The 19,723-nt window shown below is 32.7% G+C and overlaps 1 protein-coding gene across 2 annotated transcripts; it reads right to left on the bottom strand.

Moving 5' to 3' along the window:
* Positions 1–5,050: 5,050 nt before the first annotated feature.
* On the bottom strand, positions 5,051–19,457 carry LOC121987088 (K(+) efflux antiporter 4-like). Of its 2 annotated transcripts, XR_006113429.1 has the most exons (21): positions 19,009–19,457; positions 18,386–18,429; positions 16,795–16,853; positions 16,510–16,588; positions 16,285–16,346; positions 16,130–16,205; positions 15,890–15,964; positions 15,404–15,475; positions 15,222–15,305; positions 14,242–14,310; positions 13,387–13,464; positions 13,121–13,209; positions 9,422–9,518; positions 9,253–9,306; positions 7,600–7,695; positions 6,617–6,805; positions 6,459–6,536; positions 5,944–5,988; positions 5,672–5,758; positions 5,408–5,584; positions 5,051–5,332 (listed from the first exon to the last, which is right to left on the bottom strand). XR_006113429.1 is itself a non-coding variant. In XM_042540995.1 (20 exons), exons 1-20 carry the CDS (start codon positions 19,223–19,225, stop codon positions 5,501–5,503), a joined length of 1,734 nt encoding a protein of 577 aa, XP_042396929.1. In that variant the 5' UTR covers positions 19,226–19,457; the 3' UTR covers positions 5,051–5,500. The 2 variants fall into 2 exon arrangements, 1 of the variants encoding a protein (XP_042396929.1); XM_042540995.1 differs by having other exon boundaries at positions 5,051–5,584.
* Between the last annotated feature and the right edge of the window lie 266 nt (positions 19,458–19,723).

Genomic DNA, 19,723 nt, shown 5'->3' with positions numbered 1-19,723 from the left:
AATATTCAAAAAATGTGCCGAATAAATGCATATCAGCAATTGTGGAAGTCAATGAATAATATGTGATGTTAAAAATCAATAGGTAGTAAATAAATCAATGATTTAAAAAAAATTTACTTAATCAAATATTTAATTTTTAGGATTTCAAAATATAATATGTGATGTTAGAGAAGTATTTAGTATTTAATTAAATTTTAATCAAAATGTAGAAGTTAAATTCTAAAAATATCATTTAAAAATAAACATTTTTTAAAAGCCTATTGCTCTATAAATTTGACACCTGAAATAAAACTTAAAAGCTTTTTGATGTGGTCCATCAAACTTAAAAGCTGGGTTTTTGATGACATGTCGAAAAGAGAAAAGTGAAAAAGCTAAAAAACACACCTCTATTATGGATGTTCTAAATCATTTGTACTTGTGTTGGACAGGATAATACAACTTGAACTTTTTTAATTAAATATCTTTGTAGTTATCTTTCTCTTTTATGCATCATTTGCGCATAATTTTTTATAATGATTCTAATATCAATAATATATTATTTTTTTAAGGGGAAAAATATAAAAAAGCACCCTAAATTTTATAAATTGTCTTTTTTTTAAAAAAAAATTAAATGGACATCATTCTCATAATTTTATCTCGAAAATATTTCTTGACATAGTGGTATTGTAAAAATTATCGAATAGTTTTTACAATATGTAAAAGTTATTAACTTCTATAATATGTAAAAGCTATTGGATAACTTCCAAAATGTGCACAAGATACTCAGTAACTATTATAACGTGTAAAAATGATCTAATAACTATTATAATGTGGAGAAGTTACTTAGTAACTTCACAGCGTATAGAAACTACTAGGTAACTACTATAACGTGTCTAATGTGAGATTAGAGTTTAGAATTTCTAAACACTATTATATTAAAATATTATTTACCAATTTAATCAAAATTATTTAAACTTCATCAAAATTACCTTAAACATAATGAGTCAACCGAATAAATTCAACCTAAATTAATGGCACTAGCCTCTAAGTTAGAATCCCATGTATTCATCATGTTTTGAGTTAATCTAATTTATAATTTTCTTTTGAAAATCGATAAACTTTTTCTCTGAATGAGTATTGTATTCTTGTTGGCTTTATTGTGTTGAATCAGTATCAAAGTTTCGTTGTTTTGAAAAAAATGGAGTTTGGATGCCCTTGGCTATGACGCAACGGTAAAGAACTTCTATAGTTAATCAGACAACCACAGGTTGATTCCTAATTATGGGCTCTGTTGAGCATTTTTTTCTGATGGGAAGATAACCCTAAAATGGTGGCTATGAAGCGATGAGTCATTTGTGCTTTTGAATTTATCCTGGTAGTAGATAAGAAATTTTCATTGGATTGAGATGATTACTTCCAAGATTAATTGATTTCAAGAGCTGAATATGATTATAAAAAATATTGTTCCCATATTATTATCTTCTATTACTCAGTCCCATCAGCTAGTTGTATGAACAAAACAAGTCGATATTGTAGTAGTTATGATTTTGTTGTTGCTACAATACGAATGTTGTTGAACAATATAAATCTATGTTGTATTAATTATGATTTATTAACTGCTACAATGTAAATGTTATTGAACAATAAGTCTTGTTATAGCTAGGGGTAGCAATTTAGATCGAGTTCGGATTGATGAATTTAGATTGACTTTATGGGATGGGATGCTCTGTTAATTAAAAATAAAAAAGAAGTGCCACCTCTCTTTTATTTTTTGCCTAAAAAAATATTGTAGTTATCTTTTGTCTGGTAACAATGAAAGATACATGATGAAATATATAAGATAGTATTTGTATTATATTATGATGATAATGACTTTTGAATAATGAATAATGAATAATAAATAATAAAATAAAAAATATATATGACTAATTATATTGATATGATAGTGATAAATTATAGGATATGTTTGAGGTGTTGATTTATCATAATATATATACTAGATTAAACTAGTACGATGTATATACCAAATTAATAAAAAATATATATGCATTGCTTATATTATTATAAAAATAAAGACAAATATTATAAGTTAAGAAACGAGCGTGCAACTAAATACATTTTAAAACTAAATAAATGCATCTTTTATAGCTAAACATAAGTACTTATATTTTAATTATTTTTTTTTACAAAATAAAAAGATAACTATTATACTAACCAAATATATATTTCCTAAAACCAAACATATACACTTATTATAACTAAATATAACCAAATGCTGATATATTTGTTTTGAAGACGATTGATTATACTCTGTAATAGAAACAGTAAGATTAATTTTTTTATCATAACAATATTACTTAGATTTAAATATTTACAATTCTTTCCCATTTAATCGACCAAAAAATTAATTTCTAACGTTCATAATATATTAACTATTAAGAAAAAAAATGATAATCCTTATTAACCTCATTGACTATTTCTGGGAGAGTCGGAAGTTTCTCATCGGTCACCAAGGTAAATCGAAAAGCACACGCGGTGGTCAACCGAGAAGCCCAGCATCCTTTGATTATGTCCCCCATTTAAAGAAAAAATTCCTACAAATATATCATAATTAGGATTTGAATCGTAAATATTTGAAAAATAATCTAGATATCCTACCATGATATCATAGTCCCAACAATATATTAACTATTAAGAATTCTTATGATGTTGTTTCAGTGATAAATTTAAGTTATTAATTTCTAGTGGGAACATGATGGGAGGAGATTTTTTTTTAAAAAAAAATATTAGTCATAATATATTTTAATAATTTAAAGATACGACACTTTTATTTATTCTTTTATTTTTTCTCTCGAGATCGAAGAAGAGTGAGAGAAGACGTAGGGTAAGTAAATCATAAATGTAGTCAACGGCATCAAACGTGGCTTACACGGACTTCAATTTCTTTCTATTTTTTGTTTATAGAATTAATTAGCACACGTTGTGTTGTGTCGCTAAAAAAAGTATAAAGGAGATGATTACTTCAACTGGGATCCTTTTTTTGTCCACGTGGACCAGTATTTTCTATTTTTTAAACGGGGGATCAACCGCACTCATCATTCAAAATAGAAAAATCATAGAAACGTGTATACATGTTCATCTCTATTTTAACACTAAATGAACATTTTCTTATAATGGCATCCCTATTTATGTTAATATAGGAATGTTATAATACTTAAATAATATTATAATCATCGAATGAGGGTTATAACACCTATATATTAATAATTTTTAATTATATTGAATTTTGTAGGGTGATAAATTTATTATAATGGGATGTAAATATATTTTTGACGATCACATCTCCTTGGAAAAAAAACTCCTCTCATTCATATCTACTTGACAGTTTATTATAAGTTGACGTTCATGATTTATCTCCATTCATATAATTTTAAATATAAGAATGAAAATATATGAGTGAATTGTAGGACCAACAAATAATCAATATTAATATTAAAATAAATATGAGTGTATATTAATAAAAAAAGATTATACTATTTATATTAGGAGCTCTGACATAGTAGAAGGGAGCTCTCTCCCATAAATAGGGGAGCTCTTTCATTTTCAACTGTGAGAGTGTTTAGGGAGTCGCTCCTTCGATTTTTTTTTCATTTGTTTTTATTTTTTAATTTACATGAATTTTTATTTTAGTTTTTTTTAAAATAGAAATAATAAGAGTGATATTTTTTTAAAAAAAGTACTTAATCTATATAAAGGGATTATTGAGAGGTTTTTTTTTTCATATTGAAGAGATATATAAAAATTTTCTATTTTTTGAAATAGCGATGTAATATTGATGGGAGTTTTTGGAGAACTCCTATCACTATGGATACTCTTAATATATAATAGATACATGACATACTTTTATAAATATAGCATATATTAACATGGAAACTAATGCGGATGCCCCAGAGTTGAAATTAACATATTAGTCCAATGATGTGGTACAATAATAAAGCATTTTGAAGAGCAGTAAAAGGACTAATTGAAAGTTTTTTTTTTTAAAAAAAAATTACCCTGTCTCCACGTGATAAATCGATGAGATATCCAAGTTGAGTTTGTATAACTCCTCGCTAATGGCGATTGCTTGGGTGAGGCTGCGGCAACGGTCATCACATCTAGTGGTCTTAGTTGGCGTGCTGTTATTGTGTTTTTATTACTACCTGGACGTGACTTAGTGAAGTTAAAGAAGCTTGATCCGCACGGTATGGCTGATGGCTTCGTCCCTATATGTAGTTTCTTGGCGATCAAGTCTGCTCACGATCGTTGAACGGCCACATATTTCTTGGAAGGGGTAGATCACGCCCCACAATCGTTGTCATTGACGAAGACCAAGGCACGGATAGTGCATGGCAATTTCCATGCATCTTAGCTAAATAAATAAAATGTCGTTCACAAAAAAAAAAACAAAAAAACGACGACATGATGACGAACGAATCACTATGCCAGTGAGGAGGGTCATCAGCATTCATGGGGCTCTAAACTTGACTTGGTCATGTTGATTCAGGTAAAGAGATTGAGCAAACAGCCGACCATAATTTCGACCCACAAAACAACCTATTTTGATGTGAACACTTGCAAATGAGAATCGAAGTAGGGGTCAACAATTTGCAAAACAAACAAATAAATGAAACGTTGAGATAATGCAGACAGCTCGAGCTCCAGGCATAAGAGAGTTGGCTATCAGCATTGCCAGTAAAATTAGAAATTATAGCGGGAATAGTGAACTCAAAAGTTTCAGCAGGAAAAAAAAATAGATTGGGATCAGTAAAATTACGCTTACATGAAATCATATAAGTGGATCATAGATTCACAAGTTGCATTTGCAGATGAAAGTTATAACTGTGAAATAAGTTCTAAGCGACAACATGAATGAACCACCAAATTAGATAGTATACAGTCTTCAGCAAGTAAAATGGCCGTATCACCTCTAAACCCAGGCCCAGCACAAGCTCGAAAAACCACAGCTGCACTAAATTGAATTCCGCCATTTAGTCATTCTCCGAGATTTGTTGTGAGGAACTTGAAATACTTCAAGAAATTCTGTTACCAATATGGATACATTGTACAACTAATCAAGACTTCAAATAAAAAATTGAGGATAAGGTTTAAGTACAAAACGGATGCTGATGAATCAGCAATTCTATGACTCGTATGAATATGAAGGAAAACTCAAATCTCACAGGTGCAGCATATCAATAAACTAAATATACATTTCGTGTACTTTACACACAAAAAATGGACTAGGATAGAACAGGTTAAATCCCATTTTGTGCTAAAATTCAATCAATAGAGCTTTCTCGTAGTCTTTCTCCTGTGCATAGAAAGTAACCTCCTTCAGATGACAATGCAATGGAACTTATCCGTGCTTTTGAAATTTAATATGAACCTTGAAATAACATGGTTCCGGTACAGCCTATATTGCTGCGACACATGCTCTTGCAAATCATTATCCACAACATAAACTCATGTAAAATTCTTTTCATGAATCATGAGGGCCCTGAATCATTGAAGTCACGCGCTTATTCGCACTATCGGACCGAAGGTTATCCCCTTTATGCCCTAACTGCAGAAGAAACCAGTTTATTAACATGGAACGGAACTGGAACATAAAAGCATCCAAAAGAGAATAGTCGAGGATGTAAGTCATTACCTCAGTGCTATCAGGAGCAAACCATCGCAGCAAAACTCCAAGATGAATGACTGCAGGGATAAACTTGAATAACAATGGAGTAGTCACCTGAACCATGTATCGTGTCAATAACATGGTTAGCATGCTAATTTGTAAGGAGTAACCATGGTAAAGACGAGTAATCTTATGACAAATCTTGAAGAGAAAGCTGTAAATTAAACTATGATCTTGATAGCAGTAGCTTCCAATCTCCTAAATTTCAAATAGATAATTGATTCTCGAGAAGTACTTACCAAGCTAAGTGCGGTTGTCCCCAGAAGTAAAAGATACAGTTTACCCTGTAAAATGGAGGCTGAAGTTACACAATTTCAAGGATAACTACCAGAAAAAATTATTTACATATAAAATTTGACATCCAAAATAAGTGGCAATATAGGATATTAAAAAGACAAATTGTATATATGAATGAAATTTGTCAACTCTTGTTGCAGCATAACTGGATAGGGCCCTATCATCAGGTTAGTGTTTGCCTAGTAAGACTTTATTCTAGCTCTAGATTTGTGCTCCAAATAGAAAGCTATCAAATGACCACTATTGCAATTAGCAAGAAAGCAGTTTCTTAAAACATATCTGATTGAAGCACAAGTCAACTTTTTAGCTGACCCATGAAACCATAATTAAAGGTACAAAAAAATAGTTCAGTGACAATGCAAGGCGAAGCTTTGGACCAGATGACAATTCCAAACTTGACTGATGATGAATTAGCACAAACTAAATTAAGAATTCCATAAGGAATTATCCATATAACCTCAACAAGATGAAGGTTTGAAGCACGACTTAAGAGGACGAATGCAAATTCTCCTATCTGCGCTAGAGACAAGCCAACCTGAAAAGAAAGAAATAAGACAAGCATAATATGACAAAACAAAAACCAAAAAAATAAGAGAATGAAATTCAGACTCTTACAAGAAGGGAAGTCTTGTTATTGTATCCAAATCCTTTCACAACTAGTGTCACGACTAGTGTTTTTACAATAATTACTAGTATTACAGCTGCGAGCAAAATATCTACATGGTTCCACAGGAATTGAACATGTATTAGCATCCCAATGCTAGCAAGAAAAAGAGCTGCAAAGAAGTTACGGATGGGATCAATCTGCAGAAAGAAAGAACCAAAAGTGAGACAATATTAAAGAAAATATTGCAACTATAAAGCAATACTAGGAGAAACAATAAAACAAACGAGAACATCATTATAGTGTACCCTAAGAAAAATCTTAGTTCCACCTTAAGAAAGAGTTATTATTGAATTTTTATCAATGTCAATTTCATCAGTTTGTCAGCAAGTTCCAACTAATTACGAAGCCAAATTGCATCATAACAAATGTATAGCTTAGCTGGAGTCAAGTGATAGAGAGGATGAACAATCTACTAGAGATTAGCATATTCGATGTTTTCTTTCCACACACCATTAAGCATTAACCTTGAGATTACCTCATCTGACCTGGATACAAATGGACAAGGTAAAGCCCAAGATTTGGAATATGGTTGGGTCAGACCAATTCTAATTTGTGTGAAATCAAGGTTGGAGGCATCATACCTTAGGCCCTGAAGCCTTTTTTGTTCTTGCACAATGAATAACTAAGGGTGTAAAGCACAACACTAACACTTGAAATTGAGTTTAATGAAAAATATGTATGGAAATTGCCACGTTCCTAAAGGTTAAACATGAGTTATAACTTATAAGTGAAACTAAAAGGTTGGCCCAATTGTGCAAATAAAAAAAAAGGTAGCAAAAAAAAATAAAAAGGAAAGATTTCCTTCTGAGAAGTTTACACACAAATAAAAAAGTCTACATACTTAATAAAATTAATCAAACAGGGAAATTATCAATAGCATGAATCATAACTCTATTATGAGTCAAAAATACAGTAATGAAAAAGTACTTACTTGCTCGAGGGTATGTTGTGCAAGATCTGTCGTTGATATCATTACTCCAGCAGCAAAAGAACCCAGTTCAAGGCTCAAGCCCAGCTTGTCACTACACTGAGATAATGAAAAAGATAAATCTTGAGATAGAAACAACTTTAGATGATGAAATTCTAGAACTGGAGGAATAGCAGAAAACAACAGAAGATGAAGATCCCAAGGTTTAAATTATGTTTAATGTAAATAGGCAAAATGCATCAGAGGCAGTAAACAAAGATTTGAGAGAAAACTATTATGTTCATGTGTATAAGATTTTGAGTAAATAACATGAAAACAAGCATATAATTTAGATGGTGAGGGAAAATAAAGAAACACAAAATTACAAACAAACAAAAAAGAAGAAGAAGAGAGGATCAAATAGAGTTCCTCAGAGACACCAATAATTAAAGCCAATTCACAAACATTGCAAAATAAATTCCCACAACTCTAGACACTAAATGCAAATGTTGTAAAAATAGGAGAAAGATCAATATCGAATATAGATAGCCATACTTGAGGAACAGTTCTAAAGCCTTTTTTTTTCAAAAAAAAGAAAAAAGAAAAAAAAAATACTGACTAGTTATAAATGATAGTCAAGATTGAAATCCAGAACTCAGCATCTTCTGATCCAAATTGACCTAAACAATCCAAATCCCAAATATGATCTAAATTGGGCGAAGATTTATAAACCTACAAATTGATCCTATACCTGCTTACTATTCACACATAGGATCTCTACCCCAAACATCTTTGACTAGATAGAATTTAGGTTCCTTTCATCTCCTTATTAGAAGAATATTCTTTTTTTTATTATCACTATCATGCATATTAATTAATTTATCTTATAGAAGTGTCATTTGCTATATAAAGATAAAGTATATATTTGTTTATGCTTCGGCCTATCGGAATGATACTTTAAAAAATGTAATACTATAATATTGAAAGTGAATATATATGATAAATCATAAATGCGAAATATAGTTCTAGAATTAAGTAGAATCTTATGATCCAACAATTCAGTGCTACAATCTAAACTCATGGACATCTTTTTGTTCCCATGTAGGATCTCAATCTAACTACCTTGGTTAATAGTAAATTAAATTTAGAATAAAAATTAATATATATAGTCATACTCGACGGTCAATACTAAAAGATCTTTTTTCAAAAAAAAAAAAGATAAGAAAAATATGAACTATAATAGTAAATTAAACTTTGGTTGTCAATTCCAACCTTCGCTTCAAATGGTGAAGAAAAAGCGCAATTTGAAACTATCAGAAAAGAATGCCTATTTCATTAATATGATTTACCAAAATATGGAGCAGATTGAATTAGAGAGTGGATTATTATTCAGATGGTATAAAAATGTTATCAGAACCCACTAAACACATCAGTCTCTGGTGCTAATTGCATCATCAGTGTGTTGCAGCAAAAATACTAGTTTGGATGGCATTAGTTGATCAAACATTCATGAATACAAGTGGTGTCTACTAAAATATGGAACAATTTGATTGTAAAAGGCAATTGATTTAATTAAAAAAATTAGTGCAATAATTGAAAACATAAAAAAAAATTGTGCTAACATGGAGAAATAATCCAAAGGATAAGACTAAACAACCAAAGGGATATGGAACAAACCCAAGCAACCAGCAGACAAAATGCGACAGAGGCCAATTGATAAAGTTCATTGGTCTGCACAGAAGACATGCACATTGTAAACATATAATTGAAAATGTCATAAAAATTTGAGCATGATAACAAAAGAAACTTTTTTTGCACAAACAGCTTGTTACTTGGTTGAAAGTACCTGAGATGAAAGACTGATCATCAGCCTGAGAAACCATGGAACAGCAGTACGTGATAGTATAGAAAGAATTGCTAAAAAAGTGAACAGCATAATCAACCTGGTGACATTTTCATAAACAGGAACACAACAATTAATAAAATGTGAACATGAAGCAGAAGAGCCTGGAAGAATGATGTAGTATTCACAATCTGGGCATAAATTTACTATCAAATCTAAAAGCAGTGGCTAATTAGCCAAAATATAATGTACTACAATTACAATCCATGCACAGTGCATATTGAAACCCTTTAATTCATATTGACTGTACGGATATAAGTTATTGAATGATTAATTCACTAACCTAAACCAAAGATGAAACTGTTGAAGTGCTTCAATTTTAAGAGAAGTATAATTTTTCCCACATAAGATTGGATGGCAACGGGTTGGGTTCGGGCCGGGTTTGGCCAATCCCAGAACCCGCTCCGCCAGAAAAAAAAAATGAACACGGACCTGCCCCGCCTACTTTTTCAACTTGCCCTGCCCTGACCCCACTCAAAACCCGGTGGGTTCGGGGTGGGTTGGACCCGCCAACCCGCTAAGATATATATATATATATATATACGGGGCGGGTTCATTGAAACCCGTAACCCGCTTCTAAACCCGGTCAATGGGTTTAGATCCGCCCCGTAAACGGGGCGGGTTTAATACGGGGTCGAGTTTAAACCCGGTCCATTGCCTACATAAGATATATCCCTTTTTCATTTTTCTATCTGAGAAATTTTTTTCCTTGCACTTTGTCCATGTCAGTAGTTTATCCACCTCTTTTATGATATTATTTAAATAAGCCTAACTAAATTATTACATTCCAGGATAGGTAAAAATGTACTTTAACTCATCAGTTCTTTCATGCCTTCTTGCTTTGATGGATGACCAAGAGTTATGGAGTTGCACAACCACACTGCTACCAGGCAAATTCAAATTCAGAGATGAATTCTTGTTGTGACTAACCTTCATAACTCACTGATTCAACTGTGTACCATGGTGTGTCAACATGGAAGGTGTGTTAGGGAGAAAAAGTTCGCCAAAAGAAAGAGCTTGAGTGAGACCAAAAAGAAGACACCTGCACCAAAGTTCATACATCTCCAACTTCCAGGTGTATGATCTTGACCAATTGGATCCACTTCTCAAGTACCAACTAGTTTTGCAATCTCGCAACATATAAAAATCTTATTTAATTCACAAATTTGTTAACTAATCACCGTAAACAGTCACACATTTGGAGGTCAGATGCCTAGCTTCAGAGGGAGGCTCTAAGACCAAGATCAAATCAAAACCTTGAAGGAATTTAATCATTGCAATAAATACTCTGATTTCTTGAGTTTAAGGTACTTGAGCCTGCTATCAGGGGAGGGACAACAGCTCATCCCTTTAGACTTGAAGATCTTGAAGAAATATGACAATAAGTACTACAACAATCCCATTCAAGGATGCACACTACTGCAGTGAGATGTTTTTGGAGTATGCATTTGAGGATGCACCATGCAGTGAGAAGTTCATACAACTCATCTTGGATCATCTTTCTAAAGAAGAAAAGGCACGGAAAGAGATTATAAAATTTAGATTGCAGTTGTAGCTATCAACACAGCTTGTAATGTAGTTGTTTGTGAAATTTAATAGGGGTAAGAGCACAGAAATCAAGGGGAAAAGGAAAAAGTGATTTGCCAATAAGGGTAAATCTTAAGCAGACAAAGTGCACAGAAATCAAGGGGATAAGGAAAAAGTGATTTGCCAATAAGGGTAAATCTTAAGCAGACATAGTGCATCCCTAATTATGAAAGGAGAGCCATTCCATTGTCATGATGCAGCAAACAGTCCTAGTCAAAAGTAGTGATGACTTCTCTAATGTTCATCCCCTTTTAGTTCTTTAATATTTTCGTAATTATGTTAGAAATCTAGGATGTGGAACATTGAAATGGTCTACACCAAGCCACCACACTGATGTGCTAGTAGTGGAAGTCATCAATTACATCCTTGGGGGTGGAATTGTATAAGATTGAAATCAATCCGGTGAAAAGGTTGAAACTTTGCCTTAGAAGAGTGAGCTTTGGCTTATCTCTACATTCATTTGACTTATTCAATTATCTCTATGCATTAAGTTTATTAATGCTCATATCTCTTGATTGGAATAGGCAAATCCAAATTGTTTCCAATTTGTGTTAAACGCTCACTAGAATTATTATGACAAACACAATTCTTTTGTTTAATTAGTGACCAAAGTAGATACCCATTAGGCATCACGGTATTTGCATATATAGTGAACAAGTGTAGCACCTACCCATAGATCTAATGTCATTAGCATAAATGTGCATTCAATTAATTCAATGCAAATTTAATTCAATGCAAATGCAAGCATTTGACTTAATACATATGATGCAATATCTGGAGCAAAAGTATACATTTAAATTATACTATATCCCATAGTGGCATCATGGATTTACATGGTAACATGTATGATATTCATTGCATAATGCGTTTGTAAATGCAGTATATTTAATTAAGTTTGTTGGTATGTGCTTACATTTGATGGATATGCAATACGATGCACTTAATAAATCATCTCAGGCATGAACGTATATAAATAAAATAATACTCTAATTTGGATACTAAGGAAAGCATGGTAAATAATTGTTTTGAAATACACACATGTTAGATATGTTGAAAGCATGCATTTTCTCTGAATTTGCCTCTTATATTCTACTAATCATCCTTTATTTTTATTAATGCATATTTGATAAATGAGTATCAAAAGGTTGAAAGTAATTTGCTAGAGTAATGGTAATGCCAGATGCAACTAAGAAAAAGGAGATTCAAATGAAATATGTCAAAATCTTTAATGCATCTCTTGCAGGTGCACATAGGCATGTGATTGATTGCATTCATATGCTTCACTTTTGTAAAAGACCGCATCGATGATTATGAAAATAGATATCTATTTCCATAAATTATCTTTGAAATATGTGGATTATTGCATATAATAATTTGATAGTATGTGAAAATGGGGAGGCATTACATACAAGCATGCATGTTCAATTTCTCATCCTCCATGAATTTGGAAAATAGGATAAAAAAAATCAAAACGAGCTTCCACCTTTTCTTTTCTTTTTTTTTAATTGCCCAAAAGTGTAAACGGTTTTACATCTAACTAGATTACAGACTAGCCTATTCCTATATGTAACCATCTTCAACACCCAATTGGCGGGGAATTATTTATGAAGGTAAATTCAGGAATAGTTTCCCATCACAACTTCTAAACAACTAGCCAAAGTAATTTAAATACTAAAATAGAAGCTAATTAATGTTTATTTTAATAAAAACAAAATGTTGTGTTAATAAGATTTAAATACTACCATCATAAATGGTAATTGGACATAGCTAATGTATGGATCCTCCATATGTTAGAAGATAGCATAACGCCCATATACTATGGATCACAGATTGATATAATAGCTCTAAGCAATTACTTAACACAAAGACACAAAATTATTGAAAATTCAAACAGTTTACAAGGAAAAAAAAAACACTAGAGTGGACTTCAATGTCAAGATAAAATTTAGCTATATCTTTTGGCTAAAATTAACATAGAAAAATAACTTCACAAAATTAAAACAATTACATTTGAGATGAAAAATACTGGATTAAAAAACCTAATATATTACTTACGACTTGGTAACTGACATAAGCCCCTGGAAAATACCAGACGTGCCACCCAAAATGGGTAGTAGTGCAAACAGCAAGCCAACAGCACAATCCTAGCACAAGTTTCCACCAGAACAAACATAAATTCAATGATCTCAAGAAATTAGCATAGCACTTCCTATAAGTTTCTTAAAATTTTATTAATATCCCAGTTCATGCAAACAGGAACTATGCTGTGGAAGACTTATCAAAAAGGACTAGAAGAAACTCTTTAAAATTAATCCTAGCACCTGGAGTATGAGTGTCCCAACTGTAACTTGACCATGAAGAGCACTGATACTGTTCCTTTCCATCAAAAACTTCAAAACCTGCATCGCCAGGTTTGTTATTGTTAAAATTCTACTCAATGGGACTTAGACTCGAATGCTTCCAATGAATGATGATTTTCAAGTAAACAAGGATGAACGGTACTAATGTTTAGAAGAACATTGGGCATCTAAACTGCAAAACAACAAGAATTATTTCATCATGCTACAAAGGAACATTTTATTAAAAGACTACCTATTCAATACATAGAGAAGGTGAACCTGCTATTAAAACTATGAATTGAAACGAATCATTTGGGCCATTGTAGCTAGTTGATGATCAGAAGCCTCTGGTTGCTCATTGCAAATTGTAACCTCTCAACAAGGACCAAGTTTGAAATAAAAGGGCACAATAAAAGAAAGAATACCTGAACATTACATAGTTCAACAAGAATATTTTCATCTGTTGAACTACTTTCATCAATATTACTTTACACATGTAAAGGGTGTACTAAAAATTTAAAGGCAATGATTATTCAAGTTCAATCACAGGGGGAAAATGTCATATTTGTAAGCCTTTAAACTCACAAGACGACGTTCATGCAAACACTATTTGGGATCCATTACTTGCTTTCTCAAATAATTTTAAGAAATGGGATGTATCCATTTCTTGCTTTCTCAAATAATTTTAAGAAATGGGATGTAGATGATAAGAAATTAAGAATAGAAATTTACTAAGCAAGAGATGCTGTTAGTATTAACTTCTGAAGTATTTATCATTATATTCTCAAAGAACAAAAAACCCCTCTAACTAACATCATGGTTTAAATGGAAACTCACCACAGCGGTTGAAGACATAGATAAAAAGGCACCAACAAATATCCCTTCCGAAGTTTTGCCTCCGCATAACTGAAAAACAAACTCATATAAAGAATATACCACTAACCATTCTTGAGTGTAGCGAAGTACTATATATTGTAATTAGATATTCATAGAGTCTCAACAGTCAACACAGTAATTTAACTACATCCACAAAGCAAACAGCAGATACAGGAGAAATAGTGGGACTGACAAGGCTACATAAACATTAAAGTAAAATTTCAACAACTACAAGAACAGTAATAGGCAGCTAATATTAAATAAAATATTGATGACAATGTTCCAAGCTCTATGCCAAAGATTCCATGCATAGAAAATAAATTTAAAAAATCATTTTAATTCCCACTGGTAAATTCTTTTTAACTGCTGTTTGTAAGTGTCCAAAATTTTAAACTAGAACAAAGCAAAGCAAAATTCTTCTACTCATGTATACATAACATTGTATAAATCAATGAACTTAACATGCAATGCTAGCAACCTCTTAAAATTGAATTATTATTATTATTATATTTCATTTGCACAAACAAACCTAAGCCATACTTGAATCAAGATGCCATAAGAGTATGGTAAATAGGCAGAAAGCTTGTGATGAATGAAGTACACATAAATAACATAGATTCAAAATAAATGCTTTACTTTAGAATTAAAATTTATTTGCCATTCTGTTATTGTTACAATTGATTTTGTGATAATTTAAATCAGTATGGTACAAACATTGTGAATGTGTCTAACTTTAGCATGGTGTTTAGAATATGAAGGTACAGATTGAGCCTTTTCTAATACAGCCTGTATACTTTCTGAAACCAAAGGGCAAGAAATGACTTTCATTTTGCAGTCACGATGAATAAACTAAAGCTAAAGTAGGTTAGATTAGTATGAATCACATATGATAGTAGAAAGGATATTCCAACAAAAACAGTGTGTGTAACTTGCAAACATACCGATGCAATTATACCACATAAACACATAAATAGTAGAATTTGGAGAAATCCTCCACCAATAGCCACGGCGCGGACAACTCTAATCTGTAAGTGCAGTGTCAGTGACAGAGCAACTATAATAACATTAAGATTTATAACTTCCAAGTAACTTCAAAGTCAAGTATAAATTTTTGACAAAGTACCTTACTTATGGAGAAGTCCAAGCCCAAAGCAAAAAGAAGAAAGATTACGCCAAACTGAGCTACTGTTTCAACCTACATGCAGTAATGCCAAAGATGATTGCTAAGTACAAACAACATAGATAGTTGCCAATGTATTAATAAAAACATGATAAGTCAGATAAAAAATATTGATATTAATTACTACCACAAGATGTTTGCAACATTGCCAATCTTTGCAAAGTTCTTTATACTGATTCTAAGCAACGTTTGTTGGGTTATCATAATCTAGTTTCACAAGTAGAGCATAGTTCACTGAAAAAATATTCAAGAGTATTCTTTGTTTCTTTTGATTTATGAAAGTGGATTATCATAGCCAGATATAAATAACACTGATGAACAAATGAGATAAGTTTTTGGATACAATATAAAGTCATCAAACTCAATCATCAGAGTTGGCTTAACTTCAGAGTAGCCTTTCAAGTTTCAACGAAAGTAAAAACAACTTACTTGAACCATTTCACTAATAAAGCGAAAGCCTCCTGGTCCAATGATAGATCCAGCAAGCAAGTAGCCAGTAATTACCTAAAGTGCTTCATAAATCAGTAGATTTTAAAACACATAGTAAAGGGAACTGCAATTTGAGTGCAGTGTAGATAAAGAAAATAATAATGATGGCTAAATTTATTAATCAGTCAATGGAGATGATACTGATAAAGGAACACCATTTTCTAATACTTTAATACTCACTGGTTGCCCAGCACAGGCAAATGCAATTCCACCACATGTTGCAGACACAATAACCACCACCAGATCAGAAATCAACCTGCACAGCTCATCTATATCATGTAAGTCAAAGAAGTCATTCTAATAAAACCTTCGCAATCATAATCTAGAAAATTTACCTCAGGTCTAATTGTAATACTGGATACTTTGACTTTGGATTTGATATGATAAAGACATTATCCTGTTATAACAGGGTACATTGAAAATTGAATACTCTAAATGATGAAAGGTCAATATGTACATAGGCAAAACTGAAAACAGAAAAGATTCACTAATTTTATCAGTGTATACAACAAATTATCTAGCATTCACACTTTTGCAATTTGGGCAAGTAGTTGTCGTACCTTCCGATCTATTAAGGTAGGAATGTCTTCAACTCGGTTCTCATTATCCAGATTAAAAACATCATGAAACTGAAAGGATCTAGAGAGAAAATAAGATAGTTTAAGGAAGTCATTTGGTGAAAAATAATTTTACATCCATTTACAAATAAAACAAGCAGTGCAGTACATATTCCCAAGTACTCAGAGTCAGATATATTGATCTTATCCCTCTATTGAACTTTATGCAAACCATTTAAAAGAATAGAAATGTAAATAAAATATATATTAAAAGAAAGGAGCACATACTTTTCCTCTTTGGTCTCATTCTTCTTTGTAGTGACTCTAGCTACAGTCTCCAGAACTGCCTAGTATACCAAAGAAGACTTATCCCTGTTAAGTTCTCAAAATGCATATTGTTGCTAGTGCCTCACTAAATAAAGTTAGGTAAAAATGAATAAATAATAATAATAATGAAAAGTAAATCTGTTGGAACTTCATGTATTCATGTAATAAGTCCACAGTGAATTCAGTCAGCATCATGAAGCAATGTAGTTGTTGAGAACAAGGTTCAAAATCTCGAGCCATGTTAGAGTTTTAGTATTTGATCGGAAAGATAATATGTTCTGATATATGATGCCAATGATGAATTAGAGATGCAAGGAGGAAGGAAATAAAAAAGAAAAAAGATATATAGTTAAATGTTTGTGTTCCATCTGAAATGGTACTATATCACTCTGTACGGACTGACATAAGCTAAAAAAAAGTTAAACAATATTTATCTCAATTCATCTTAAGCACGTATTGTAGCATATCAAGGGGGGTGTCGGATGTCAAGTGTCGGCATGACACAATACTCATCGATATGATAGATATAGCGGCACAGGAAGTATTACATGTGTCAAGTAATATTGAGTTTTTGTAATTTATTGAAACGATGCTCGACACTATACAAGATTTCAAACTATGGATAAGAAGCATTGTGAGGATGAGAATATACCTCTAGAAAAGCTTAAGAAACTACAAATCTTTTGAAAGGACAGAATTATGAACATCAAAAGAACATATTCAAAAAGTACAATAATCTACATCCAGTAACTTCCTGACAGATACATGCCAGCATCAAGATTGGTGCTATAGCAAAGACCAGATATAAGTAACATCAGTTAATAATACAAATAATAGGGTCAAAATAGATTTAAACAATGAACTAGTTAATTCTCACCAATAGCTGTTAGAGATAGTTTTTATTGTCTAGTTGTATACACAAATCAATTGTTTAGCAAGGTTTCTGTCATCATTCTTCCTTGCTTCTATTCTTTATAACACATACCAACTAGACAAAAGCACCTGCAAATTACTATCAATATCTCCAAGCTTGTTATGTTCAAATGAGGCAGCCCAAACTGCTGCAATTATACACCACAATCAGGAGGCACAGATCTTTCAAAATTAACACCAAGATATCCATTAAATGTGTTTCTACATATTTAACTCCATCTGCAAGATACCACTGACAAGATAAGATAATCGACTTATTAGGTACAAAATGTTATCGTCACAACTTAGATTTCCAGCTTGGTAATATGCCTCCTACCAAGATCTAGCTTGAATAAGAAACAAAGTTAACTCCAGTTGAAAATGCTGAGCATGGTAAATACAACCAATAAAATCATCATCAAACACCTACAACTACATTGACTTAACTTTTAATTCTCACAAAGGCATGTTGACTATGTACAACTGTGCTTCGTACTTGTTGGGAAGAACGACAAGAAACAAAGATGGAGGAAAAAGCTAATTCATCTGTAACTGAAAGAGTAAGGCTAAAAGACAAATACTTATGCATAAAGCTCATCTTTGATGAAAACACTCATCTAAACATTTTTATAAACTATACCTGGTTTTCAGCAACACTATTGTTGAAGCCACCACGGTCAATTTCTGCAGAATAAATGAAATGGTTAGATTGATCAACTTTTACTTTAAAATATAAAACTTCAGTTGAAGTCAATGAAATACAATATATCTCACAAAAATAACAAAAACAAATAAATGTTATGGCTACAAGATGAAGGATCGGAAACTTCATTTTATGAACTACTAAAGCCTGATTTACAAAATTCCCAGAACCCACGCTGAATTTTGAGGCCTATTAATCAGATCTCGTAAATTAACAACTAAATGAGCCTTAAAAGCAACCCCTAAAGCAGCCGACCAACCAGACTCTCCTACAAGAGACATAATTAGTCCAATGGTACAATTTCAACATCGAACATAGTGGAACTTCTTTCCAGAAAATACGAGAAAATGAAGAAAGAAGACGCAAAGGACCTTAAAACCTAAAATGGGCGTTTCTAAGTTCATCCCCATATTAAAGACCAAGTGACCAAGGATAAGGAAGCAGAGGTCCAGCCTGTAAGAACCCCTAGCGATCTACCACCGGAACACATTGCCACACGTCAACAAACTCAATCCGGATAATAAAGGAACGACAGACTAAGAATTCAGATCTGCACGAACCTCCACCATTCTGCTCGTTCTCCGGAAACTCCTTCTCGAGTGCACGGTCGATCATGTCGGCGAAGCTGTCCTCCTTGGCGGACTCCCCCTTGATCACCTCCGTCGCATTGACTACCTCCGAGTCGGCGGCTCCAGACAAGTAGACCACCCTGGAGAAGAAGATGGTGACGAGGAGTAACGACGTAATGGGCGATCCGGCGAGGCGGAGGGTCCCCATCGGCAGCGGCGGATCAGGTACAGTCAGAAGGTCCGAAAGCGAGAGAGAAGAGTTGGGGGGACGGCGAGGTCCGGTCACCACCCCGGCTTCTTCATCTTCTCTCTTTTGACTCCTCCGCTGGATCTCCTTAATTATTTTACTGTGATTTGGGCGGAGCACCGGAAAAGCCAAGCTTGGGTCGTGAGCATCCCACGGAAGCCGAAAGCTTGAGATCGCACGGACGCAACGACCGCATGAAGTATCTTAGGCTGTTTGGGACCGTCCGATGGAAGCAAATGAGAAGGTTATTTTCACACCGACACTAGGTAATGCAATTGATTTGCTAGGCGAATTAATCTTCATTAAACCAAATTAAATATCCATGCATGCTTACGTGGAAGTTACTTGTAATATTACTTATTTTTTAAAAATATTACAAATATAGGATTAAAAAACTAATAATAATTCACATCTGTGTAATAAGAGAGCTTTATATATATATATATATATATATATAAC

Source organism: Zingiber officinale, chromosome 1B, assembly GCF_018446385.1.
Source record: "Zingiber officinale cultivar Zhangliang chromosome 1B, Zo_v1.1, whole genome shotgun sequence".
NCBI lineage: Eukaryota > Viridiplantae > Streptophyta > Magnoliopsida > Zingiberales > Zingiberaceae > Zingiber > Zingiber officinale.
Note: the sequence above shows the minus strand (reverse complement) of the source record. Positions and strands in the feature narration are given on the sequence as shown.

What these genes read in the sequence shown, in the direction of transcription:
- LOC121987088 (XM_042540995.1), bottom strand. Translation starts at nt 19,225, where the DNA reads ATGGGGACCCTCCGCCTCGCCGGATCGCCCATTACGTCGTTACTCCTC. An exon ending in TTGCCTGTGCTGGGCAACCA is followed by an intron (nt 15,965 to 16,129) that starts GTGAGTATTAAA and finishes GAAGCACTTTAG; the next exon opens with GTAATTACTGGCTACTTGCT. An exon ending in TTGCTCCTGATAGCACTGAG is followed by an intron (nt 5,585 to 5,671) that starts GTAATGACTTAC and finishes TTTCTTCTGCAG; the next exon opens with TTAGGGCATAAAGGGGATAA.